Source organism: Astatotilapia calliptera, chromosome 1, assembly GCF_964374335.1.
Source record: "Astatotilapia calliptera chromosome 1, fAstCal68.1, whole genome shotgun sequence".
NCBI lineage: Eukaryota > Metazoa > Chordata > Actinopteri > Cichliformes > Cichlidae > Astatotilapia > Astatotilapia calliptera.
The window spans coordinates 186,883-213,284 of record NC_137422.1 but is presented as its reverse complement, the minus strand read 5'-3'; the positions used below and the strand labels follow the sequence as shown (position 1 = coordinate 213,284).

The window sequence follows — 26,402 nt, the reverse complement described above, 5'->3', positions numbered from 1 at the left end:
ACAGATACTTGTGTTAAAAATTACTAAAAGCTGAAGTACTGATTCAGCTTCTTTTCTCAAGTAAAGGTTAAAAAATACAGGCTCTGAAATGTACTCAAAAGTAAAAAGTTGCTCCTTGAAGGACGAGTCTACCATCTATTTTTACACAGAGGAAAATTAATCGTGTGCTATTTTAATATTTTAATAGTAATACACGAGAATAAAAATGTTATTCCATTTGAAATTCTAACGAATCTGCTCAGCTTGTTATGTAGGACACATGTAGTGACAAAGACATGTAAAAATGAACTATTTTCTGTTGCCCACCTGGTAGAGGGTGACTTTGCCTCCACACCTAAACAGGAATATGTGAACAGTCAGGTCTTTAAGTCACCAGATGTTTCACAAGATATCTTGGCTGATTTCCATTTCCTACATTTTCAGTATAGTGGATATTTTCTTTATACTAGACCTATGCAGTTAGCATGAAGGTGGAATTCAATGAATGAATCTAAGCATCGTCAGCTTAACTACAAATTAATCTACGACACTTGATGTGACCCAACACTGACCATGAGCATCACAGCCACAGTCCAACACAGTGCCCTACTGTGAAATCACCACAGTACTACCAGCTAACCAATTTATCATCTACTAAACTACTGAATATTTTCATGCAACATTTTAATAACGCAACATTGTTTTGCAGGATGTTTCCCGATATGAAAATACATAATTTATCAAAACACATCATACACAGATCCAGTATGTGATTAAAAATGAACTACCTTTAAATCTAATTGCACCTCTACCTCTCCTGTCCCGTCTTTCTGAGATGCTGTCTTTCTCCTCCTCTGAGAAAAGCTATTCCACATTTTTTTCTCTCCCTAAATACAGTAGCTGGACATTTAGCTGGCAACACATTGTGTGATAAACTGCACACACAGTTGTATGTTAGCTGATGTCTGTTACCTAATAGAGATGTTGCATTTGAAATTACCTGACAGTTAAAAAACTTTACTCCCTTTATACTCACTCCTCAGAAGCGCTAGCGAAATGCCTAAATATCAAGGCTACACTGGATTGAATAGTATGTTGCTTTTAATAGAAAAACACCATACAGGACAGTGTGACTGCAATAAAGAAGAAGAAACAATAGAACGTGTTTTAATGCACTGTCAGAAATATGATGCTGAAAGAAGACAATTGATCAAAAAGCTGGGTGATATGAAAGTGAAACTGGACTTGGTTGATTTATTTCATAAGAACTTGAGAAGTGAAAGTTATCAGGCCATATTTTGCTTTTTAACCCTGTAAGACCCAACCCATCAAAAATAGCCAGAAATTCTTTTTTCTTTTTTAACTGAGATGTTTAATAATCCTAATAACAAAATCCACTTTTTCTTTGGTATATCATGTTGTGTATAATATGTTTTTATTATATATTTTTTGTTTTGCATTTGATACATTGGGCGTTTTGGCAACCTTTTGTTAGCAACAATGTTAATTTTAGACAAAAACAAAGAGTTTTGTCCATAACATTTTATGGACAAATTATGGCAAGTATTGATCATGTTGATGAGATGGAGGTCTCAGAAACTCGTGTATCAAATATGACACAGAGGGCATTATAGGGTTAAGGCGGACTAATTTGTTTGGAAGGATTTGAATGTTTGTTTGTTTTTTTATCCTTTTGTGGACGTTTCGGTCCACACTCCACACCAGTTGGTGGCGGTAGTGCACCATTTTGCTGTTTGTCAACCGCCAATAAATATTATAAAGAAGAAGAGGAGGAAGTCGAAGAAGAAGAAACAAATATGGCGGCTTCCTGTGGGTCAAAACGGCGACAAACTGAGGAAGTTTTTCATTCTGTGAACTTGACACTTTGAGCCGACGCTGCTTTCAGTATGTGGACGAGCGCCAAGACAATAAGAGCTTCTGTGGAATCGCTGAAGCGCTGTCAGCGTTGCTGTATGGGGACAGTATGGAGGGGCGACACTGACCGCGGGCAGCGACAGCTATGTAGAGTCCTGTCATCGGCATCAAAACCCAAATGGAGGCTCCTGTTTTTTGGCACTGATCACTTCGCTGTGGAATCTCTCAAACTTCTCACATCCTGCAGGTGCGTGTCCCACACAAGCCGCTTACAGGCGTGCACACAGGGTTTCACACTGCAACGTGTTACATATCATGTCACATATCATACACACAGAGGAGGATTTTTTTTTTTTGCAATATTATTGCAATAGTTTGCAATAATATTGTAATGTATTTTTTTATTGAAATTAATCTTAATTAATTTGTTGAAATTGTTTCCTCTTCAGACACAGCAGTTTAACCTGCCAGAAATCGTCCTCTTGCCTAACGTGCTATTTAACTTAAAATGTAATACGAAATAAGCTCCAAATGTATTAGCACAGAGTGCCGTCAGTTTTATTAAATAATAAATGCAGTAGATTCTGAAGAAAATGGCCTGTGAAGATTTTTTTCAGCTTTTTTTTTTTTTTATATCCACATCTCTAAATTTACAGACAGGAACTGTGTTGTGCCACAAAGTGATCGTCAGCTTTTTGCAAAACAACGTTTATGTATCATTTATGTATGACTGTAAAACTCTTATTGACATTAAAAAATGACCAGATAGATTATAACGTAGAAAACAGGGTATGCAATACCTCAGGTAATTTATTTATTTTTAATGTAACCTCTTTGTAAATCCTATTGACTGCTGACTTTTTAAGAATATAAGCAAAGATATTAAACAGAAAACACACATCTGAAATCACCTTTGGCACAACCAAGGAAACGGCTCTTTTACATTTACTGAGATCAGTAGCAGACTTGGCGTTTCAGAGTGAACATAAGTCATCTCTAGCATGTTTTACACCGTAATGGACTACAGTTTCTGTGCTATGCAGTGCAAACACAACCAGAGTTCATACATAAGGCACACGGGATTATAAGGGGCTCTGTCGACTTTCAGAAAAATCAAAGGATTGATTTAAGTGCGCCGTATTTTCCAAACAACACGGTAATAACGACGGCCCGCTAGCATGCTCTACCAAAAATAGTGCTTTGTTGTGTGTCTGACGGAGGAAAGCTAAACCAGTTCCACACCACTGAAGTTGCAGCATTTTTACAAACCAGTTCAGGTTCATCTGTTTACAAAAAAATTGTAAATGTAAAATAATAAAATCAATATTCTTCTGTAGCAATAACAACGTATAACATAAATTATTCTGTAGCAATTACACAAGAATATCCAGTAATGTCCCTGCCTACAATTAAACACATTCACTTATCGAAAATCATCTGCTGTGGCAAATGGGTGCAAGCCTTTGACCACAAACGTAGTCACTGCTCGGTGACATTCGTCTGGCCTGAAAGGAGACGCTACCGGTAGACTGCAGCGAGGACTGCCAGCATCTGAGCCAGACTCTGTCTGTGTCTCTGATTGTGGTTATCTAAATGCACAGTAATAGCAGGTTTGTAATAAGGCAGATCGCACTAACATAATATGCACTGTTAGTTGATTATTTATTTACCTGCCGTATGAACGGGAGAGGACGTGTTTCCTGTTTCAGACAGTTGTCTTCAAATCTCAGTAGCTGATCAGTTTTTTAAAAAAAATCCTCAGATTTGCTCCTGTGGCACCAACAATCAAAGTCACTTTCTTTCCCAATGCATTGCCCTTTGCTCACTTTTAATTTCAGCACGTTGTCTTGAACTACAAGTGTACATTCACTGAATTGTAGCAATGTCAGTGGTTGAGTGGTGAAGTTCAGTATTTGTATCATACTCATTGATCAGTGAGTGTACATAAACACACAGGTTACATACAAATGGAGCTTTTCTGTGAACTTCTGTGAGAAACAGTCCTTGCATAAAATACTAAAATACTATTATCACTTTCAAACAAGTCAAAGTTCTTGTGAGAAAAGCGCCACCTCTTGGTAATACTCTGTAACTGAATGATAGTGGCTTCGTAATAGTTGACACATCCCACAGGGAGGACCAGGCAGCAGTTCTTGCTGGCTTTATCTGTATGTGCAATTCCAGTGTCCTATGTACATTTAAACATTTAGAGAGGGCAGGGCTGCAACTATTCATTGAGTATTTACAATAATTCAATTATAAAAACTCTGGACACATTCTTCGCTTAATGCACGGCTCTGTACTGCGCCATTGTCACCATGAAAACAAGACATTGCACACTTTTGTGACTAAAAACAGACCTGCAATAGAAACTTATTTAGGAGAAGTGTGTGAATAAAATCTACATGGGCGAGTAAAACTCTTACAAAACCCTGAAAGACAGAGTGAAGGTAATTTTTTATGCCTTAATTTAGATTGCATACATATTTTATGTTATTTGACTTTGATCTTAGACTGTACTTTAGTGTATTTATATAATTTTGCATTTAAGAAATGTTTGTCTTTACATACAATCAGTGGGCTTGGTTATTTTTTGACAAATGGAACAAAAAACATTCCACTTTCTAAAACGGAAACTAATGAGCACTTGAAAGATCTTTATTTTTTCTCTTTTGAATATTTATCAATGCTCATTAATAAGACACAAGTACTAATTGATGGAATAGATTACTAAAAGAATCGTTAGCTTGCAGGAAATAGATGAGGGCTTCATTGACACAGAACTGTGTTGTAGTTTAATTCCAGACTCCATGATCAGAAATCTCACTGCATACATTGTTCACAAACACAAAGTCAATAAAAGTGAGGAAATGAATACAATCAGTTTAATGCTCTATTTTCCACTTTGATTTCCTGGTAAAATAGAGCCTTTAGTATCTGGTATTGACTTTAAAACATATTTTTGTCCTAGAGAGTTGAATACACTGCTGGCGTGCTACAGTTATTAGTTTGTTTTTTTTATACTTAACCCTTCCTTTTGTGTTGTAGGGGCACCAGTGAAGGGATAGTGGAGACCCTTGAAGTTGTTACCTTGGCTGGTGATGTTCCAGTGAAGAGGTTTGCTCAAGAGAACCACCTTCCGCTACACAGTTGGCCCCCTGATGATGTGAATGGACGGTTTGATGTTGGTGTGGTCGTGTCTTTTGGCTGCCTACTTCCTGAGAGACTAATCAGCAAGTTTCCATAGTGAGCATTTATCGTTGATCAACTAATCGTTAAAACCTGGGGACTGGTGCCGTGCTGTGGTTTGACTATGATCTCACGGTCTCTGAAATGTTGTGACAATGTCCTCAGTACCCAGGGCTGCCTCTTATAGCTCTCACCCTGGGTCTTTCAAGGGTGGGTTAATTGTTGTAATCAGATTTTTCTTTTCTGTTTTAAGAATCCGTTTAACATCTCAGTAAACTCATGCAAATGCACTGGGAAGAGAAAATAAAACAAAATAGGTGATACTGTGGAGAGACACATAAATACAGTGTACATATGATGGGTGACAAATTAAAAGAAAAGGCTGAACCCTTGGCCCTGTCACTGAGAGGTCCAATTAGCACTTTCTGCTGACATCCACAAAGAGAAAATGAATGAATATCTAGATTAGTGATACCCCCCAAAATCAAGGAAATATATGACTTTCTCTTGTATTTTGATTAGAGTGAAGATTTAAGATTGGATAGGTCCCCTGGGTTGTTTTTTTTTTTTTTTTGGGGGGGGATGGCTGATCTAGATGAATGGTGTCATTAGAGTTTAAGAGAGTTTGAGTTTTAAGTCTCTCTAAGGCAGTCCTTCCCAGAGTGTGGGACCCGCCCCCTGGGGGGGGCACAGAGCCATTGCAGGGGGGGCGCGGTATGAAAAGGGGGGGGGAACAATAACGCTTGGACACTGATAGCACGGGGCGCCCACACAAACGCAAAGCAGGAGATGAAGCATCGCTGAATATGTTTCCAAACCAACTTCATTCTAAGACAAAGACTAGAAAATCTGGTGAAGCAAATCTGCCCTTTGGCTTCACCTGCACAGGTGCAGAGGTAGGTCTCCCTGCAGGGTTGGTTTCCCCTGCATCGGGAGCAGCGCTGGGCTGTTTAAATCAGGGACTAACAGGATCCCACATTCTTGATTTTTAGTTCAAACACTTCTCATAATGACTAACTGCTCCTGACATGTTGGAGATGTGAGCTCTTTATACAGTAAAGTTACAGCAGGATACAAATAACATCAGGCTGATCCTGCCACGATTTGTTCCCTCGGTTCAAATCACAGACAAACAGGATCCCACAGCTGTTTATGTTTTTGAACACATTTTGCACAGAGAGGCATTTTTTGAAAAATGTATTGATGCAATGTTGAACATTATTACACAGGGAAAACAACAACACATAAAATAATGACACCGTGACGCCTCTGCCTTTGTAAACAGAGGGACAGTAACTGTGTGTAAAACCTGCAGACAGTCAGATTAACAGTATTTCGTCTCTATCATTCTGCAATTCATCTCATGTAAACAATAACGTGGCCACAGCGTGACGTGAAAAAGGCGCATACCTTTGACGCTGCGTGACCAACTCTGTATTCCTCGTCCACACGGAAACGCAAAAAAGGAGTTTTAAAAAAATCTCCGTTTTCGGAGATTCGAAACGCCGTTTACGTGGACGAAACAGCTGCGTGTTCAAAATCACCCGTGTAGGTGCGGACGCAGCGTAAACGAGTTAGTAGTTTATTTTATTACTACCTGTAATTTATTGCTGTTTACTTGTATTTGCTTAACTGTTTACTAAATGTTTGAGGTGTGAAATAAACCAAAATATGGGCGCGTGTGGTTGGAGGATGTGTGTGTGCGTGCCGGGAAGAGGGGGGGGGGCGCAAATATTTTTCTTGTAAAACAAAGGGGGGCCCAGCAAAATAAGTTTGGGAACCACTGCTCTAAGGCACAGTCAAGCCCATAATTATTCACACCCCTGGCACATTTTGACTTGAAGTTACTTTTATTTAACAAGCGAGGTTTTTTGTTGTTGTTGTTTTCGTTTGTATTTGGACTGGAAATGACACAGGCGTCTCCCAAAAGATAATAACACGATGTACAAGAGGTATCATTGTGGGGGAAAAAAATATTTCTCCACTTTTATTTAGATTTGATCAAAAAGTGTCATGTCCAAAATGATTCATACCCTTCACAAACTGTCAGTCTCTGGGAAAATCCAAAAATTTATATCACCATTTCAAATAGTCCAAGCTGTTCTAAAGCATCCTAATGACCCTGATTAATTGGGAACATCTTTTTTAACCAAATCAACAGGCGAAATTCAATTCAATTTTATTTATACAGCGCCAAATCACAACAACAGTCTCCTCAAGGTGCTTTATATTGTAAGGTAGACCCTACAATAATACATACAGAGGAAAAGAAATCTCAACAATCATATGACCCCCTATGAGAAAGCACTTTGGCGACAGTGGGAAGTAAAAACTCCCTTTTAACAGGAAGAAACCAGGCTCAGGGAGGGGCGGCTATCTGCTGCGACCGGTTGGGGTGAAAGCTTACAGCACCTGGTACTCCCAGGCGGTCTCCCATCCAAGTACTAACCAAGCTCAACCCTGTCTAGCTTCCGAGAGCAGACGAGATCGGGTGTGCAGCAGCTCTCTGCAGTTGCTTATGGACAGTCATGGCTAAGACAAAGAAGCTCAGTGAGGACCTCCGGCTGTGCATTGTGGCTGCTCACAAGGAAAGGGATACAAGGCCCTATCTAAATATTTTCAAGTTCTAGTGGCTACAGTATAAAGTGTTATTAAAAAAATACAAGATGGCCACACCTGTGCTGGCCAGATAAGATAGTGAAAGAGGTGAAAAAGAATCCAAGGTCCACCACTAAGGCCATCCTGGGGAATCTGGGCTCTGTTGGTGGCAGACAGTCCAACGCATACTGCACACTGTTGGGTTTCACGGATGCAGACTGAGGAGGACGCCAATTCTCCAGAATTGCAAATGCTCATCTGGATAAGGAAGAAGATTTCTGGTCTTCTGTGTTATGGTCAAATGAATCAAAAATTGAATTATTTGATCACAATGATGTTTCCTTCATTAGGTGTTTAAAAAAAAAAAAAAAAAAAAGGGAGAAGCCTCCAACCTTGAGAACACCATCCCCTCCTGTCAAACATGGTGGTGGGAACCTAATGCTTTGGGGATGTTTTTCAGCCAATGGACCAGGGAGTGTAATCACAGTGAACGGCACCATGAAAAAAAGAGCAACACATGAGGATTCTTCACAACAACATCAGGCAGTCTGCAGAGAAACTTGGCCCTGGGCACCGGCGAACATTTCAGCACGACAACGACCCAAAACACAGCAAAAGTGGTGAAGAAATGGCTGGCAGACAAAAACATTAACATTTCGCAGCGGCCCAGCCAGAGTCCTGACTTGAATTAAGAATCTGTGCAGGGAGCTAAAGGGTCTTAGACCCTCCAACCTGAAAGAGTTGGAGCTCATTGCTAAAGATGGGTGAAAATACCCGTGGAGACGTGCAAAAAAAGCTGGTCTGCAATTATAGGAAGCTTTTGATTGATGTAATAGCCAATAAAGGCTTTTCTATTGATTATTGAGAATGGTATGAATAATTCTGAACGTAACACTTTTTGCTCAAATCTAAATCAAAGCTGAGATTTTTTTCCCCACAACGATACCTCTTGTGCAACATTGACGCCCATGTCATTTCCGGTCAAAAAAAGCGAACTCGTTGGTTAAATAAAAGTAACTTTAAGTCAAAATGTGCAGGAGTACGAATAATTATGGGCTTGACTGTGCTCTAAGGAGCACTGAAGCTGTTCTACACAAGGCATGAGATCAGAACCTGTATATAAATCCACAGAAACAGACACTGCATTCTCTTTCAGTGGGATTTTGAATGTTCACCCTAGCCTGCTGCCAAGATGGCGCGGTCCAGCTCCTATCTTCCACACCATCTTGCATGGTGACAGTGTGACAGGAGTCTCCATCATCCAGATCCGACCTCACAGGTAAACAGCAGATAAATGTCTGAGTATTTTCTTTTTCCTGATAACAACCATAACAGAGCTCAATATCACCCTGCAGGTTTGATGTGGGGCCTATTCTCAACCAGCAATTCTATCAGGTCCCTGAGAATTGTACTGCTGATGAGCTGGGAGGTACTCTAGCCACAATGGGAGCACATCTCGTGAGTTAGAACATGCAACGTACAACTCCAGTTCCATAAAAGTTGGGATGTTATGTAAAATGTAAATAAAAGTAGTGATCCGAAAGTCTCATAAACCCAGTCTATTTACAATAGAACGTGAAAATCTATTAAATGTTTACATTGAGAAAATTTTCCATTTTAAGGACAATATGAGCTCATTTTGAATTTTATGGCAGCAACATCTCAATACCAGATGTTCTCAGCTGGTGAAAGGTCTGCAGGCAGGCCAGTTCAGCAACAGGAGTCTTCTATTTCAAAACCCTATATACGCCTTTCAGCATTGTTAGAGCATTTCCAGATGTGCAAGCTGCCAGCTCCATAGGCACTAATGCACCCCCATAACATCAGAGATGCAGGGTTTTGAACTGATAACAAGCAAACCTTGGTAAAGATTATTGAACCTCTGCCCCAGCTTTACTTCAGAGAAACACTACCTCCTTAAGATACTCCTTTAGATACTGATTAGATCAGGGGTCTCGAACTCCAGTCCTCGAGGTCCTGAAACTTTTCCATGTGTCGCTGTTTTGAGATTTGCAAATGAATTTTTTTTACCAACTTTCGCACAATGTCAGCATTTTCAGAACTGTTGCAGATCATGGTTATTTTTTTTTACCTTTTACCAGCAGGACTGTAACATGATTGCTTGTGTGTGCTTTTGCAGCTGATTAACACGTTGATGTCACTGTCTGAGAGAATGGAAAATCAAAGGGAACAAGGACAAACTGGTGCAACATTTGGTGCGTAACGCTGAGCTGGATACATATAGTTGTCTGAATGAAAAACTGGTCTTCTAACTTTCAACATGATTTCCTCCAACAGCCCCAAAAATCAAGATGTCCATGAGCTGGATTGTGTGGGAGGAACAGACTTGTGACCAAATTGACCGTCTATATCGTGCAGTCGGGTCCCGGGTAAGGCTCATTGCATAACTAAGTCATGCCAAACTCTCTTGGAGATCTCAACAATGACCCTCTCTTACATCAGATACCTTTGAGGACTATGTGGATGGGCAGAACAATAAAACTTCTGGATTTTGCTGGAAAATGTCATGTGTCATTATCAGGTAAAGTGATTAACCAAACCGGTAACACAATAAACAGACCGTATGAGTGTTTGTGACGTTGGTGGAGTTTTAAATGAATGTCTTGGCCAGATTCTATGCATAAAGTGCCCAAATATTTCTCCTTGAGTTGGGATCTTTTGGTGTGAACAAGAAGCTAGCCAACAGAGGCACAGGTCATGTGACTCAAAGTTAAGGGTAGCTCAACAGCTTCTAAAAGATGCAAACCAGTGAAAATATGAGGATAGGACTCTCATTAAATCACAGCGGCCTTGACAGCCTCTATTTTTAGAAAAGCCTTGAGCTGATCCTGTAATAAGAGCACTAACCTGGACTTGAGAGGATATTTTTCCCATATCAGCTTCTTTTCCTTGGCTAAAATTCAGAATCACATTCAAAATCCTCCTCACAGTCAAGGTCTTAAGTAACAAGGCCTGATCTTTTTTTGAAGACCTCATAGTGCCATATCACCACAATAGTTCCTCTGATACTGCTGGTTTACCTGTGGCTCCTGGAGTATTTAAAAACAGTATGGGAGGCAGAGCCTTCAGCTTTTAGGCCCCTCTCCTGTGGAACCAGCTCCCAGGTTGGATTCGGGAAACAGTCACCTTGCTGCTTTTAAGATTAGGCTTAGAATTTTCCCTTTTGATACTGCATATAGTTAGGGCTGCATCAGGTTACCATGAATCCTCCCTTAGTTAGGAAGCACTAGGTTTAGGTTCCTGGGAACTTCCCATGATGCACTGAGTTACTTAAGTGATTAGTTGTGAGGTCTGTCATCAGCTAGAAGGAACGTGAGACTACTGCAAGCAAGAAATAGTAAATGGGAAAACTCGGATGATTTCAAGGCATTAATTGCAGCCAGTGTGATGACTAGTTTCTGGTCTCTGCGTCGGGGATATTGGGCTTTCGGTATCAAGGACACTTTACATGCAGACCAGAAGTATCTAGGCTCAAACCACAAGCTTTCCAATTAGTGAACAATCCAGACATACTAAAAGAAAACTCCAATTTTTTGTGGAATTTGTGGAGAAAGATGACAGTTTTTCAAAAAAAAGATCATCTCAGCCACAAAAATGAACATACATGATCATGTAAATTGTCTAGATAATGTCACTGCACCTGTGTTGTAGACCTTTGTTAATAAGTAAACCTTTAAATAGAAATATTTGTAGAATCAGAGGTGGGAACCTCTAAATGAGAGCTATGGAAGTTGTAATTTGACATAAATGTGCCCTACTGTATGGTATTCCAATATTGTATAACAATAACACTGTGCTGCCATTATCATTCACATGCTGTTTGCAGATCAAAGAAGGAACCCCATCCCCGGTTCAGTGAGCTTTCAGAAGGAGTCAAATACTCTAGCAGTCTGCTGCAAGGTTGGTCCAACTGTTCCCTCGAGCACCCCTGACCTTCTTCACTACATGCTTACCATAGCGTCTGCACTTTTCCTTAGCTTTAGTAGTGAGGTGACAGGTGACTTTCACACAGTTGCCACCATTGCTAAGCAACATATCAAAGACATTGTATTTGTGCAAATTAATTGAATGGTGTGGTTAAATGTTCGTCTGTGTTGGAGATGTTTCTCCACGTTGTTGTGATCAGTATTGGATTCATTACTAAAAAATAATGTGTTACACAAAAAACACTTTTCTTTAAAGTAATGCTGTTCATTGATTAATTACTCCTAGAAGAAAGTCATTTGTTCTTAGTGTCAGCATGCAGTCTGTGCAGGTGCTTGCAAAGAGCTGAAGTTGTGTTAGCAGCAGAAGGTGGTTGTTTCTGTGGGGTGGGGGTGCTTCTGCTTCATCCTGACATCTGCAATGACCACCTTGGTTTTCTTCGTGATGAGGAACAAGTTGTTCTTTGCACTCCACTCTGGCAGATGCTGCACCTCGTCCCTGACGGCCATCTTGTCCCATTCAGTTATAAGGCCCACCAAGGTGGCTTCATCTGCACCAGTAACATCAGCTAGCTGTTGGCACATTTTGGGGATGGGTGCGGATGTTATTAGAAGGACCTTTACTCTTATTCACTGTCACATCTGATGAGAAAACTCTTAGTAGCATGGTCTCCAGAGGTGGAGAGGACTTTAGAGTAGAGATGGACCGATCCGATATTACGTATCGGTATCGGTCCGATACTGACCTAAATTACTGGATCGGATATCGGAGAAAAATAAAAAATGTAATCCGATCCATTAAATATCACGAAAGCACCTCACAAAACTTGCAACACGCCGTAACTCGCCTCAGAACATTAGCACGTCGGAGCAGTATGCATCACGTGATAGAGCGGCTGTGGCATGCGGGACCTGTCGGTGGTCTGGATAGCATTTGGAGCTTCGCTAGCAACTCGGCATTTCATCTCCGACAAAGTTATCCCGAGAGAAGTAAAGCAAGTGTGTAAGTCCATCTCTGAATGTAAAGCATTCCTGCGTTAAGCTTAACAAGCGACTGCCTCTTCTTGCTGCTACTTCAATCATGAAACTGCTTAACGATCAGCTGATCGGCTTTTCTGTCGTGAGTCCGTGTCTGTTGTTTGCTTTTGGCCCACTTTGCACCAGAAAGAGGAAACCAGCGGCTGAACAACAGCAGCACGTTTAAGCTTGATCAGCTGTTGTTAGAATGTATTTAATATTACTTTCTACTCGAGGATCTTTTTCTACGTAGCTGACGCTGGTAACTGTGCAGGGGCGGAGCTAGCAAAGTTTAGCCAGGGGGGCCGATAGGGCATGAACAGGGAAAAGGGGCACAAAGACATACTTTTCTTTCTTATTCTCATTTAAAATGTCTAGCTTTTAATAATTAATTATCCGACACCCAAAGTTTTAATTTGATGCAAAATGAATAGAAGTCAATTACTGTATATAGTAACTGTTAAGTCTAATATATATACCCTAGTAAGCTATAGTACTTTTTCCTTTGGGAAGGTACCATCTGTGCAGTCTGCAGCTCTGTTGAAGAAAGATGTTGAATCTATTTAATATTTCTTGAAAAAGAATTGATTTCTGTGCATTTTTTTTCACACTGCATCAAATTAAGGTTGATTACGTCGATTAAGCATCATGAGGTGGAGCGTGAGGGGTGGTTCCCTATTTTTTATTTATTTATTTTTGTTGTTGCTGGGAGTTGGAACCCTATTAGTTAGGTTGCTTAATATTTACGCTAAGTACTCTTTAAAATACCAGAATAGGGAGGATGGTGTAGGTCTAAGTTTATTACATTGATCAGTATTGCTGAACTATGAAATTTTTTTTTTTTTGCATACAGGTATAACAGAATAGCTTTAGTGTAGTTGTTGTTTTAAACTTGAGTATGAACTTATACAAAATGCAGCAAGATATTTAAAAAACAGTTTTGTTGATTAAAAAACACTATATCGGATTCATATCGGTATCGGCAGATATCCAAATTTATGATATCGGTATCGGACATAAAAAAGTGGTATCAGTCCATCTCTACTTTAGAGCAGACTCTTTGTTGAGGAGAAACATACTCTGTCAACATAAACTCACACATACTGTAGTGAGAGCAGTTTGATACCAGCATTCAGACTTTGGCAGTGTTGCATTTTTTCTTGTCACCTGACCAAAAGGAAGACTTTTTGTAAAATATCAGTCATAAAAGCACCGCACATTTAAATAGCTTTAGGATTATAGCACCACAGTTTCATCCACAAAGAAGCTGTCAGTACATACAATCTCTACACCATGATGTTGTTTGAGCTATAAACAGCACCAGATAATTACAGGAGCTAAAGAATGTAACAATAAAATTGCAGCAAAACCACATATGAGCGGGCAGAGTCAGGTATGGGGTCTTCACACCCCCTTCTTTCCCTGTTTGTCATTTGGAGCTGGGAGGAGGAGTTGGCGGATTGCCACTCTGGGGAGGATGGCACCTGGACCTTGGGGTATAGAGTATGTATTTATATATGTGTATGAGGGTGGGAATGCATGTTTGTGACTGTGTGCCTGTTTGTCTATGTTTATGTGTCTGGTTGGGTCTTAGACTCTTCCTCTCTGGGAACATCTCGGGCCCCCACCTATCTCCCCCCACCACACTCCCTGCCGGTGGCTGATGACCTCACCTCTTGGTGCATTGTAGTTCTTGGTGTCTGGGGCTGGGTGCTCGGGTGTGTACTGTCTCACTCCTAGTGGCTGCTTGGCGGGTCCTGGTGCGGGTGGCTCGGTCGTGAGGGTGATGCTCTCCTCAGCTCTTTTCTAGGAGGGTGGCGCATCCGCCCTTTCGGTGGACCTCCTTGGACTCTTATGTTCTGGGGGGCCTTTAGATGTCTGGGCCTGGATATCCTTCACGCCTGCTTCATTTCCTGGAGGGGCAGGGCTATGGCTCCCCACAACTACTATCAGATATGGATAGTAGCATTCATGGAGAAACCTTTTGAATGCAGGCACGCTCACGCACACGGGTGTTCACAGACACACGCTATCTTCCTTGGCTGCTCCCTTTAAGCATATTGTGCTCGGTATCATTCAAAATGTATGATTTACAGTTACTTCTGCTTATCTAGGATGTTGCTGTGGTCTCCCTACTGTGTTGTTCTCTTTTTGCTTGTTTTCTTCCTTTCCCATCAGGTAATGTAGCAGACTTATTGTGTCTTTTCTCTTGGTCCAGTATGGCACAGCTGTACTGGTCCACTTGGGAAAACAAATCTGTTGGGCATTTTTCTTGGCCCTCAGACAACAATTCTGATTGGTACAGTGCCGAGAAACAGACCAAAAAAATAATCAAAGAATGGTGAAAAAAGACCTTTATTGAAAAGTCTTTCAGATAAGCAAATGGTTAAACTTTTTCCAAGATGGCGCCAGCAGTATGCACGGCGACACGTCCGTCAACTCTGCTAGCTTTGCTTTGGCTTGGCTAGCCTTATCCTTCTCTATTTTATCCCAAAATGCCCTCGCTCTGCGTGGCTTTACTAAATGTAAGATCATTAGCAAACAAGACGTTTGTATTAAACGACTTCCTAAAGTCACAACAGCTGGACTTTCTGTTTCTGACAGAAACATGGCTTCAACCCGGTGAGTCTGTAGCTTTTTCGGAACTGGTCCCTCCTAATTTCTCATTCTTCAGCCTCCCTCAGTCCTCTGGTAGGGGGGGAGGCTTAGCCACCGTGTTCAACGCTCGATTTCATTGCCATCAAACATTACAGCACGACTCATTTTCTAGTTTTGAACACCAGCTGTTTGAGTTACACCTGAATTTTGCTGCGCCTTTGCTGTGTGCCCTCATATATCGCCCTCCCAAGTTTAACAAGGATTTTATCAAAGAGTTTTCAGGTTTTATGGCTGGAATCGTTCTTAAATTTGACAGTTTTTTAATCCTTGGTGATTTTAACATCCATGTCTGCTGTGACTCTAAACTTTTGGTCAAGGACTTTTTAAATATTATTGACTCTTTTAACTTGACCCAGTGGGTTACTGGTCCCACGCATGAAAAAGGTCACACTCTGGACTTGGTGCTCTCCCACGGGTTGGATGTGTGCATCACGGAAATATCCGAGTTGCGCATCTCCGATCATCTTCCTGTGTTGTTCATTCTAACACTGCGCTGCTCGATGGATAAGCCGTACGTCCCAGCGCGCAAAAAGCGAGCGCTTAATGTATTAACAGCGCCTGCTTTTTCTGCTGCCTTTATGGACTCTGGAATAATGAACTCCAACTGTAAAAGTGTTGAGGACCTTTCGGACATTCTTCCTTCTACCTGCACTGATATCTTGGACTCTATTGCTCCGCTCAGGACTGTGCATTTATCAGAGCCGTGGTTGAATGAACATACGCGCTCCCTCAGATGTGACTACAGACGCGCTGAAAGGAGATGGAAAAAGGACAGATTGTATGTTTCCCTACAGATTTTAAGGACTCGTCTTTCTGCTCACCAAGAAGCTGTAAAAACTGCAAAGACACAGTTCGTCTCAAACTTAGTGTCAGTAAACAGTCACAGGCCTCAGGTACTTTTTAACGTTCTTAATCGCTTTCTTAGTTTATGTGATAATTCTGGAGTCACGTCTTCACCAAGTATGTGCGATGATGTTTTAGCATTTTTTTAATGACAAGATCCTATCGATTAGGGCCCTTGTCTCGTTGTCTGCTGCCTCAGATCAGAGTCCTTCTCCTGTGTGCTCAGCTGTCTTAGAGCAGTTTGATCCCGTCTCCCTTAAGGACTTGACCGCGGTAGTTAGTAACCTAAGATCATCACACTGCCCCTCTGATTGTCTCCCCCCGAGCTTGCTTAAAAGCACTTTTAATACTGTTGGGCCTTTCATCCTGAGATTAATTAATACGTCCCTTGCTACAGGCTACGTCCCATCATGCTTTAAACAAGCAATAGTTCAGCCTCTTCTTAAAAAACAAAACCTGGACCCAGCTGTTCTGTCCAACTACAGGCCTATCTCAAAGCTTCCTTTTCTATCTAAAGTCTTGGAGAAAGTGGTCTACCTACAGTTGCAGGACCACCTTGATTTTAATATGATCTCTGAAAAATTTCAATCTGGTTTTAAATCACTACATAGCACTGAGACGGCACTTTTAAGGTTTTTTAACAATATTCTTTTAACTCTGCCCTGCTGCCCTTTTATTTTTGGACTTGTCAGCAGCTTTTGACACGGTCGACCGTGACATCCTGTTATCACGGCTAGAATTTCATGCTGGCCTAAAAGGATCTGCCCTACAGTGGTTTCGTTCCTATTTGTCAGAAAGGGTTTTTTTTTATGTCAATATGGGCCCCCACAACTCCAAAATAGCCCCTCTTAAATACGGTGTACCTCAAGGCTCTATTTTGGGTCCTGCCCTGTTCGCACTCTATTTGTTGCCATTGGGCTCAATCTTCTCGCAGTACAGCATTTCATTTCATTGTTTTGCTGATGATTTGCAGATTTATCTACCTTTAAAAGCAGGGTCAGACCATCCGCAGCTCTCATTACGCTGCCTTGATGATGTCAAACAGTGGTTGTCATTAAATTTTTTAAAGCTAAATGAAAATAAAACTGAGGTTGTCATTTTTGGCAACGTTAATCATATCGACAGCACTCTGGGCGCCTTTTCCTCGTATTGTAAAACACATGTAAAAAACCTCGGTGTCTACATTGATGGTTCTTTTAAATTGAATAAGCAGGTGAGTGCAGTAGTTCAGTCCTGCTTCTTTCAGTTAAGACAGCTAGCCAAGTTAAAGCCATACCTTCCAGCTAACGTCTTTGAGCGTGTTATTCGCCTTTTTCTTACTTGCAGATTGGACTACTGCAATTCATTGTGTTATGGTCTAGATCAGGCCTCCATCCATCGTCTTCAGATGGTTCAAAATGCTGCTGCTCGCCTGCTAACTGGTACCAAGCGGAGAGAGCATATAACCCCAGTTTTAGCTTCTCTACACTGGCTTCCTGTCTCCTACAGGATCCAATTTAAACTTCTACTTTTTGTTTTTAAGTCACTTAATGCCCGAGCCCCTCCTTACCTGTCTGAGCCCCTCTCTGCCTATGCTCCACGAAAAACCACGAGGTCTAGCTCAAAACTAATGCTGTCCATCCCACGGACTAACCTCAAATCTCGTGGTGATAGATCCTTCTCTGTGGCAGGTCCCAGACTTTGGAATAGTCTCCCCTTAAATATTAGATCTGCACAAACACTTGAGCATTTTAAATCATTACTAAAGACACATTTCTATGCCCTGGCTTTTAACACACTATGACCCAAGCATTTTGGTCTTATTTGAATTAGTTTAGTTATTGTTTTAATAATTTTACTGTCCTTTTATTGTTTTTTTATTGTTATTATTGTATTACATTGTTGCTTTTTAATACCATTTTATATTGTTAAGCACTTTGTGCAGCATCGGCTGTTTGAAATGTGCTATATAAATAAATTTGACCTTGACCTTGACCCCTGAGCTTAAACTTCCTGAAATGTTGCAGCAGTAGTACTGCTTTCTTTGTTTCACTTTGTCCTGTTGATTGTTGCCCTAAGTTTTATATTAATGTGTGTTCCAGGATGGCTGGGTGGGATTCAGATCAGTGCTCCTGAACAAAAGACTCACTGCAGCTGATTTCTATAATGGCTACCTGCATCAGACACGGCAGAAGAACACGCCGTGTGAGACGGCTGAAGGACAGTTTTTCAGTAAAAAAGGAGGAATTGAAGTGCATCAAATGAGAAAAAACTCAAAGTTGTGACGCAACAATAATATTCTCACTTAAAGTAAACACAACACCATCTAATGAAATGTACTGTTTTTAATGTGTTATACTTTTAAGGCATTTGCATTCATGCCACAGTTATTTTTTGCTGTATTTATTCTATTGCAATAAATGATTGCAATGTTGATCAGCAGTTTCCAGGAACAATAATGAACTGATTTTTTTTCCCTTTGAATATTTACCTTAAGGACTTTTCCCCGTCTCTACCAGTGTTAATGGTTGGGCTGTAGATGTGATGGTGTTTGGTTGGTCTTTCAGTCTGGAATTGCCCTCCTCTTTGCTCCATACTGGAATCTCTCAGCAGCAGTTGTAGTGTATGATAAATTAAGACACCAAACACTGTGACGTTAACATGTACACCATACATAAACATGTCCAAATACAGCAGATTGACCAGTATTTATAGCTACATCGGTTGTTTTCTGCTTTTCTTCAGAGAGCTTATATGACCTTGTTCTAGAAAAGTTGGGGTGCTGTTTAAATAAAAGAAAAATGCAATCCTTTGCAAATGTTGAAAATTGTGAAAATGTTTACAATGTTCTGTTTTATTCGCATAGAAAACCTATCAGATGTTGAGAAAATGTCCCATTTTGTGAAAATATTAGTTCAGACTCAAACTACATAAATTTCTTAAATACAATTTTTAGCTATTAGAGAAAAAAGGTATTCATGGTACAGCAACATCAATAACTGTTGACATTTTTTTTCCTATCGATCCTTTAAAGTTGTTGCATAACTAAGAGAGGATTCAGGGTCACCTGATCTAATCCTAATTATATGCTTTATCAAAAAGGCAAGTTTTAAGCCTAATCTTAGAAGTATAGAGTCAAACTAGGAGCTGGTTCACAGAAAAGGAGCCTAAAAGCTGAAAGCTCTTCTTCCCCTACTACTTTTAAATACTCTAGGAACCACAAGCAAGCCCACAGTCTGAGAGTTAAGTTCTCTGTTGGGGTAACACAGTACTATGAGGTCTTTAGGATAATATGGAGTTTGATTATTCATGTATGTGATGAGCTGCTAACGAGTATTTTATTTAGTAATGACCCCAACACTGCTGTCGTCTCCGGAGACAAAAGTTTACCTTTTTGGAAGGTGTATGTCCTGTTACATCTGGCATAAAACTAACACCGCGCTTCATGAAATCATACTAAAATTCAAACGTCTTGGTGGTGGTAGTATGATGGATTTTCCAGATTTGATGGAGTTTATAAATTCTGTTTGACTATCTGAAAATCCGGAAGGAGAATGTCTGTCCATCAGATGTGTCCTGAAGCTGAAGAGCTCTTGGGTTATGGAACAAGAAAATGATCTGATGATCTGGTCCCTTAAAAGTCTGAAGTTAAATCAAGATGCTTTGACATGACCTGAAACAGACTGATCATGGTCGAAAGTCATTCAATGTGGCTGAAGCAATTCTGCAAAGAAAACTAGGCCAAAATTGCTCCACAGTGATGTGAAAGATTCATAGCTATTGATCCCAAACGCTATGAGATAACTGACCAATCATTTTTAGTCATTCAATGCTTTAATAATTAATAATCCAAGGAAGAAGTGTTTTACTGGTGAATGCTCAAGGTGGATAAACGAACATGTCCCTCCCTGAGCCTGGTTCTGCAGGTTTTTTCCGTCCCATTGTTGCCAAGTGCTGACTCAAAGGGGTTGTTTAATTGTTGGGGTTTTCTCCATATTTTTGTACAGTTGTTACCTTACAATATAAAGCACCTTGAGGCAACTATTGTTGTGATTTGGTACTATATACTAGAGATGGCACGATACCACTTTTTTATGTCCGATACCGATACCGATATCATAAATTTGGATATCTGCCGATACCGATATGAATCCGATATAGTGTTTTTTAATCAACAAAACTGTTTTTTAAAATATCTTGCTGCATTTTGCAAGTCTGCAAGTTCATACTCAAGTTTAAAACAACAACTACACTAAAGCTATTCTGTTATACCTGTATACAAAAAAAATATTTCATAGTTCAGCAATACTGATCAATCTAATAAACTTAGACCTATACCATCCTCCCTATTCTGGTATTTTAAAGAGTACTTAGCGTAAATATTAAGCAACCTAACTAATAGGGTTCCAACTCCCAGCAACAACAAAAATAAATAAATAAAAAATAGGGAACCACCCCTCACGCGCCACCTCATGATGCTTAATCGACGTAATCAACCTTAATTTGATGCAGTGTGAAAAAAAATGCACAGAAATTAATTATTTTTCAAGAAATATTAAATAGATTCAACATCTTTCTTCAACAAAATTGCAGACTGCACAGATGGTACCTTCCCAAAGGAAAAAGTACTATAGCTTACTAGGGTATATATATTAGACTTAATAGTTACTATATACAGTAATTGACTTCTATTCATTTTACATCAAATTAAAACTTTGTGTGTCAGATAATTATTTATTAAAAGCTCGACATTTTAAATGAGAATAAGAAAGAAAAGTATGTCTTTGTGCCCCCTTTTCCCAGTTAATGCCCTATCGGCCCCCCTGGCTAAACTTTGCTAGATCCGCCCCTGCACAGTTACCAGCGTCAGCTACCTAGAAAAAGATCCTCGAGTAGAAAGTAATATTAAATACATTCTAACAACAGCTTATCAAGCTTAAACGTGCTGCTGTTGTTCAGCCGCTGGTTTCCTCTTTCTGGTGCAAAGTGGGCCAAAAACAAAGACGGACTCGCGACAGAAAAGCCGATCAGCTGATCATTTAAGCAGTTTCACGATTGAAGTAGCAGCCGGAGAGCGAGAGGCAGTCGCTCGTTAAGCTTAACGCAGGAATGCTTTACAAACATTCAGAGATGGACTTACACACTTGCTTTACTTCTCTCGGGGATAACTTTGTCGGAGATGAAATGCCGGGTTGCTAGCGAAGCTCCACATGCTATCCAGACCACAGGTCCCGCATGCCACAGCCGCTCTATCACGTGATGCATACTGCTCCGACTGCTAACGTTCTGAGGCGAGTTAGGGCGTGTTGCAAGTTTTGTGAGGTGCTTTCGTGATATTTAATGGATCGGATTACATTTTTTATTTTTCTCCGATATCCGATCCAGTCATTTAGGTCAGTATCGGACCGATACCGATACGTAATATCGGATCGGTCCATCTCTACATATACACCGCATTCCAAATTATTATGCAAATGATATTTCTCTTGGATTTTCCTAAACAGTCGATGCAAGTAACAGAACAATTTTCGAGTCATCAGCTATTAGTTTTATTAGTATAATTTGAACGTTACTGAACAACCCTCCCAATGAAAACATACTGTTTTTTAAAAATAAAAAAACTTAAAATGCACTGTTTCGAATTATTAGGCACAACAGAGTTCCAAAATATTTCATAGGTTGTAAAGAACTGAAAATGGTTATTTGTTGAATTTGCAGCATTAGGAGATCATATTTACTGAAATCAAAAGCTATTTCAATCAAAAAGATCTTAACAGGTCATGTTACGTATTAACATAGGACCTCTTATTTAAAGCAGTTTCACAATTCTTGCATCCATGTAACTTTTTGGAGAGTTATTGTTTGAATGTCTGCAGGATGTCAGAATAGCCTCCCAGAGCTGGTTTTTGGATGTTTTGAACTACCGCCACCCTCCTTGGTCTTTTGCTTGAGAATGCTCAAAGGTTCTCAATCCGGTCTTTTAGTGATGACATGATGAATCCTGCTTCTGGGCCCAAACTACCCTGCGTATAAGGCTTTTGTGGGGTTTTTTTTAACATGTTTTAATGCTTTGTATCTGGTTCTATTTATTCCAACCCGTTCTCACTCCCAAAGCGTAACATTTTACGCTAGGTGACAAATCGTCACCATATTACGTTTTCGGCTACCCACCACGTTCCTAAATGACGACCTCGGAAAAAAGAGGAAATATGAGAACCGTCTGGACTGAATCTACACATGTTCGCTCTTTTTCTTCAAATCGCTTAGAAACACGCTATTTAACATCATTAAAGTCCTGGTTAAGGTCCGGAATAAGGTTATGGTCAGGGCTAGGGATAAGGTTAGGTTTAGGGCTTTAATACAGGGCTGGAACGTCTACTACCGCAGGAGCGTCATTGCACTGGATTCCATCCATAACCCGCCGCGTACCATAAGAACGCCGAAGGTCTCCTTTCGCGTTCCTCAGGAATGCCGCGGGACGTGACAAAACGTCGACATGTTACGCCTCGGTAGTGAGAACGCTCTGTTTATTCTCAAAAAGCCCCTAAAAACAGTCAGTGATCACTGTCACCCTCTCGGTTTTTATTACCGCTATTCATTTTAAAGCTCAGTTTTTAAAACCTTACGATGGAACTACAGTCCAGCCCATTCAGCAGTATATTGATGACTAACCTCGAATTGTGGATGAATTATCTCAGTTGTTCTCCTGACTGAAGTTTGGTCCATTTACAGCATCCTGCCATGCGATTGCATTTGTCCCTGACCATCCAGAATACTCACGGCAACTTTTATCGAGTGGAAAGACGTTAGCGTTCATCCTCCACCCTTCACTGTTAATATTATGCTAACGTAGCTGTGTTGCTAGCGATCACATAGCACATCGTTATATCAGCTAGCCAAACTAAAGTAACCCTACAAACGTCACTGCTGTTTACTTTCCTGTCTTCATTTATGTTGGAAGTGATAGCAGAGCTGTATGTCTTAATTTGTTTCAGAAATCTCTCAGTCAGGACAGGCTATATTATATTTAGATGGAAACTAGCGAGCTAACTCTTTGCTAACTTCTACTACGTTAAGTTTAATAAATTCCGTTTTCATGGATGCCTGGATGTTTAACTTAATTTTTACACCTGGTAAAGCAGCCACACTGATCATTTTATTACAGATGAAAGAATTTAGATAGTTTTTAACTCTCAGTAATGCCGCAGTGATCGTTTGGCTTATGGACCTGCAGCGGAGTTTGGGCCCAGACACGGTTAATGACGTCAGACTTAAAGACCGGATAGAGGTCAGGGGAGGTCGGGGGCCACACCATGAGTTTCTCTAATTTTATGCCGATAGCAGCCAATGATGCAGAGGTATTCCTTGCAGTATGAGATGGTGCATTGTCAGGCATGAAGATGATTTTGTTGTGGAAAGCATGGTTCTTTTATTTTGTACCATGGAAGAAAGTGGTCAGTCAGGATGTCCACATACTTTGCAGTAGAGCTGGGCGATAGAACGATAACGATATGTATCGCGATATAACTTTTTCTCGATAGAAAAATTAAACTATCGCGATAGACCTCGCCGCTCTTGTCCTCTTAAAAAAAAAAAAAGAACAGCCAATCCAAATTACGTAGCGCAGAGCCGAACCAATCACAGCCGCAGCATCACGTCACGTGACTTGTTACGTACAGCACAAGTGCCAAGCCACACATGTGTATTTGTTTGGGAAGCAGCCAGCCACCGTACCGCCCGGGTAATGGAGGAAATGAGTGTGCCGACTAGAAAAATCAACCGAGCGTGACCGAAGAGAAAACAGACGATGGTTCCAATGCCGGAGAGATTGTCGAACGGAAGAGCCATAGAAGCTCCGTAGTGTGAAGGTATTTCGGCTATTTCAAGTCTGACAAATAACAGAGTAGCGTGCACTGTAAATTGTGCCGAAAGCAAGTCTGGAAATACAATAAACTGGTGCATGCGCTACGTCCACACGTACCCGGGCATTCTTGAAAACGCAGATTTTTCTATGCATTTGCACCTTTCGTCCACACGTAAACGGCGTTTTTGGTCACTGAAAACGAAGATTTTTGAAAACTCCGTTTTTGCATTTACGTGTGGACCAGAAAAACGGAGAAAACGCAGCATCAAAGGTGTGCGCACTTTTTGACGTCACACTGTGCGCCACGTTATTGTTTCGGTGAAATGAATTTCTACAATACTGTTGCTGTTAATTCTACTCTGCAGTGTTTAAATGCTTACATATACACACAGTTACTGTCCGTCCACACATACGACTCGGTTCTGCTTCTATGCCCCAGCTGTCATGGTCCCTGTGCCTCACCAGCTGATTCTGTATTAGGCAACATGTTTTCTCTCTCTCTCTCTCTCTCTCCCCCCTGCCGGGGCGATGCTCATTATGGGCTCCCGCCCCTGGCCCACGCACCTGCTGCCTATCGGGACAATCACAAGGCCGATTTAAGACACCAGCACTGTGTCACTCGTCGCTGGATCGTTGAGTTATCAGCGTCAGTCGCTCAGTAGATTGTAAATAAGGATCTGTGAGTTCGTTCCGTCTGTTCGCCTCTAACTATAATCTCTGTGTACAGATCTATCCCGGACCTTTCCCAGCCTGCCTGTCATCCCGTGGACGAGTGAGTGGATGGTGTTTCCCCAGTGTGGGGAGTGAAGAGAGAGAGCCTTTGGAGGGCGTCAGATTCCCGTCTTTTCCCTCACATACCCCGGAGCCCTGGACCCCCCTCCCCCCCTCCAGCACTTTGTAAATAGCATCACCTGGTGTCGTTGTGTAAATAAAATCTGTAAATCCTGTAAGGAGTCCCGGTCTGCGCCTGAGTCCGTTAACTGAAACCTGACACCAGCTTTGTTTACTTTTTCCCACCGAGGCTTCTAGACTTCTGATTGGCCAACATTTCTGCACGGTTAGGAATCTAGCGCCACCTGCTGCTTTGGCATGTTCATAGCAGCGTTTTCCTTCATTTCTGCCTTTATGTGTGGACGGGATTATTTTTTTAAAACGAAAACGGAAAATCTGTGTTTTCAAAAATACCCGTGTACGTGTGGACGTAGCCTCGGTCTCTGACTGGAAGCGCTAATTCGTCATTCGGCTTTTGTCAGACTAAAGTAACTGTTAAAACTGTTTGAAAAGCTCAGCTATACAACAAGGAGAGATTGAGAATTTCCTTTTAGTTCTCAGTTTATTTGATATTGACAAAAGTTAGTCAGTTTTGTCTGTTCTTCTGTAAAACAAACTAAGATTTATTTTTAGAATTAATATTTTGTTTCTAAGTGGAATTGACAGTTTAGTCTGTTTCGTTTGTTCTATTTTGAAACTTAAACGCTTTAGCGGCTGCCTTTTGTGTAGTTTGCAATATTTGCCTTTATTTATCTGAAAAAGTCTCATGTTCCTTAAGTACATCTACCCTGTTGAACTTATTATGGGAAATAAATATTTAAATAAAAACAAGCTGCTGATTATTTCACATTTTACTTGTGAGCAACGGCACATTTAAATCTTACAAATATAGTTATTTGGCTTATATCGTGATAGATATCGTTATCGCCTGAAATGAAAAAAACATATTGTGATATGAAAAAATCTTATATCGCCCAGCTCTACTTTGCAGAGGTCACTTTCACACCTTCAGGGACCCTGAAGGGGCCGACCAGCTCTCTCCATGTAATTCCCACCCAAAACATGACTCCACTACCTCTTTGCTGACCTCACATCCTTGTTGGCACATGGTGGCCATCCACCACTCCATCCACATGGACAATATAGGGTTGCACGGCACTCATCAGTGAACAAGACTGATGAAAATTAGTCTTCATGTAGTTCAAGGCCCACTGCAGCCGTTTCTGCTTGTGAGCATGAACCTGTGTGTGCCGTGACTCAGCCACAAATCTCTTGACAGTACAATGATCATGCTTATCACCAGAGGGCAGGGATAGCTCAGTAGGTAGAGTGGTGGCCCCATGATCGGAAGGTCGGGGGTTCAACTCCACTGAATGGCTACCTTGAGGTACCCCTGAGCAAGGTACCGTCCCTACACACTGCTCCCCGGGCGCTGCATTGGTGGCTGCCCACTGCTTCACTGGGTGAATGGGTTAAATGCAGAGGAAATATTTCCCTAGGGGGACTAACACATACACATTATTATTAAGTATTTGTGATATATCTAGGGTTTTCATTACTTGTCCAAGGCATTCAACTATTTCACTTTTTCAGCAGCAGAGAGATCCTTTTTCTTTTTCCAAAGATTTTCAGCTCAAGATATTGTTGCATTATTATTCTTTGTAAATAAACGTTTCTTCTGAGAA

The 26,402-nt window shown here is 40.8% G+C and overlaps 1 protein-coding gene across 3 annotated transcripts; it reads left to right on the top strand.

The window, feature by feature from the left end:
* Positions 1-1,505: 1,505 nt before the first annotated feature.
* Positions 1,506-26,402, top strand: mtfmt (mitochondrial methionyl-tRNA formyltransferase). 3 transcript variants are annotated; one of them, XM_026157089.2, is made up of 9 exons: positions 1,506-2,101; positions 4,903-5,100; positions 8,798-8,920; positions 8,997-9,099; positions 9,782-9,857; positions 9,940-10,031; positions 10,105-10,183; positions 11,489-11,562; positions 24,674-26,402. In XM_026157089.2, the coding sequence occupies exons 1-9, from the start codon at positions 1,887-1,889 to the stop codon at positions 24,845-24,847; spliced, it is 1,134 nt and encodes a 377-aa protein (XP_026012874.2). In that variant the 5' UTR covers positions 1,506-1,886; the 3' UTR covers positions 24,848-26,402. The 3 variants fall into 3 exon arrangements, with proteins under 3 accessions (XP_026012874.2, XP_080161522.1, XP_026012943.1); XM_080305396.1 differs by lacking the exon at positions 24,674-26,402 and adding an exon at positions 18,185-18,918 and having other exon boundaries at positions 1,527-2,101; positions 4,903-4,971; XM_026157158.2 differs by lacking the exon at positions 24,674-26,402 and adding an exon at positions 18,185-18,918 and having other exon boundaries at positions 1,538-2,101.

Bases quoted from the DNA above. Each gene is read 5' to 3' on its own strand.
- mtfmt (XM_026157158.2), top strand. From the start codon at position 1,887: ATGTGGACGAGCGCCAAGACAATAAGAGCTTCTGTGGAATCGCTGAAG. The intron at 2,102-4,902 runs GTGCGTGTCCCA...TTTGTGTTGTAG, and splicing joins AAACTTCTCACATCCTGCAG to GGGCACCAGTGAAGGGATAG. The intron at 10,032-10,104 runs GTAAGGCTCATT...CTCTTACATCAG, and splicing joins ATCGTGCAGTCGGGTCCCGG to ATACCTTTGAGGACTATGTG.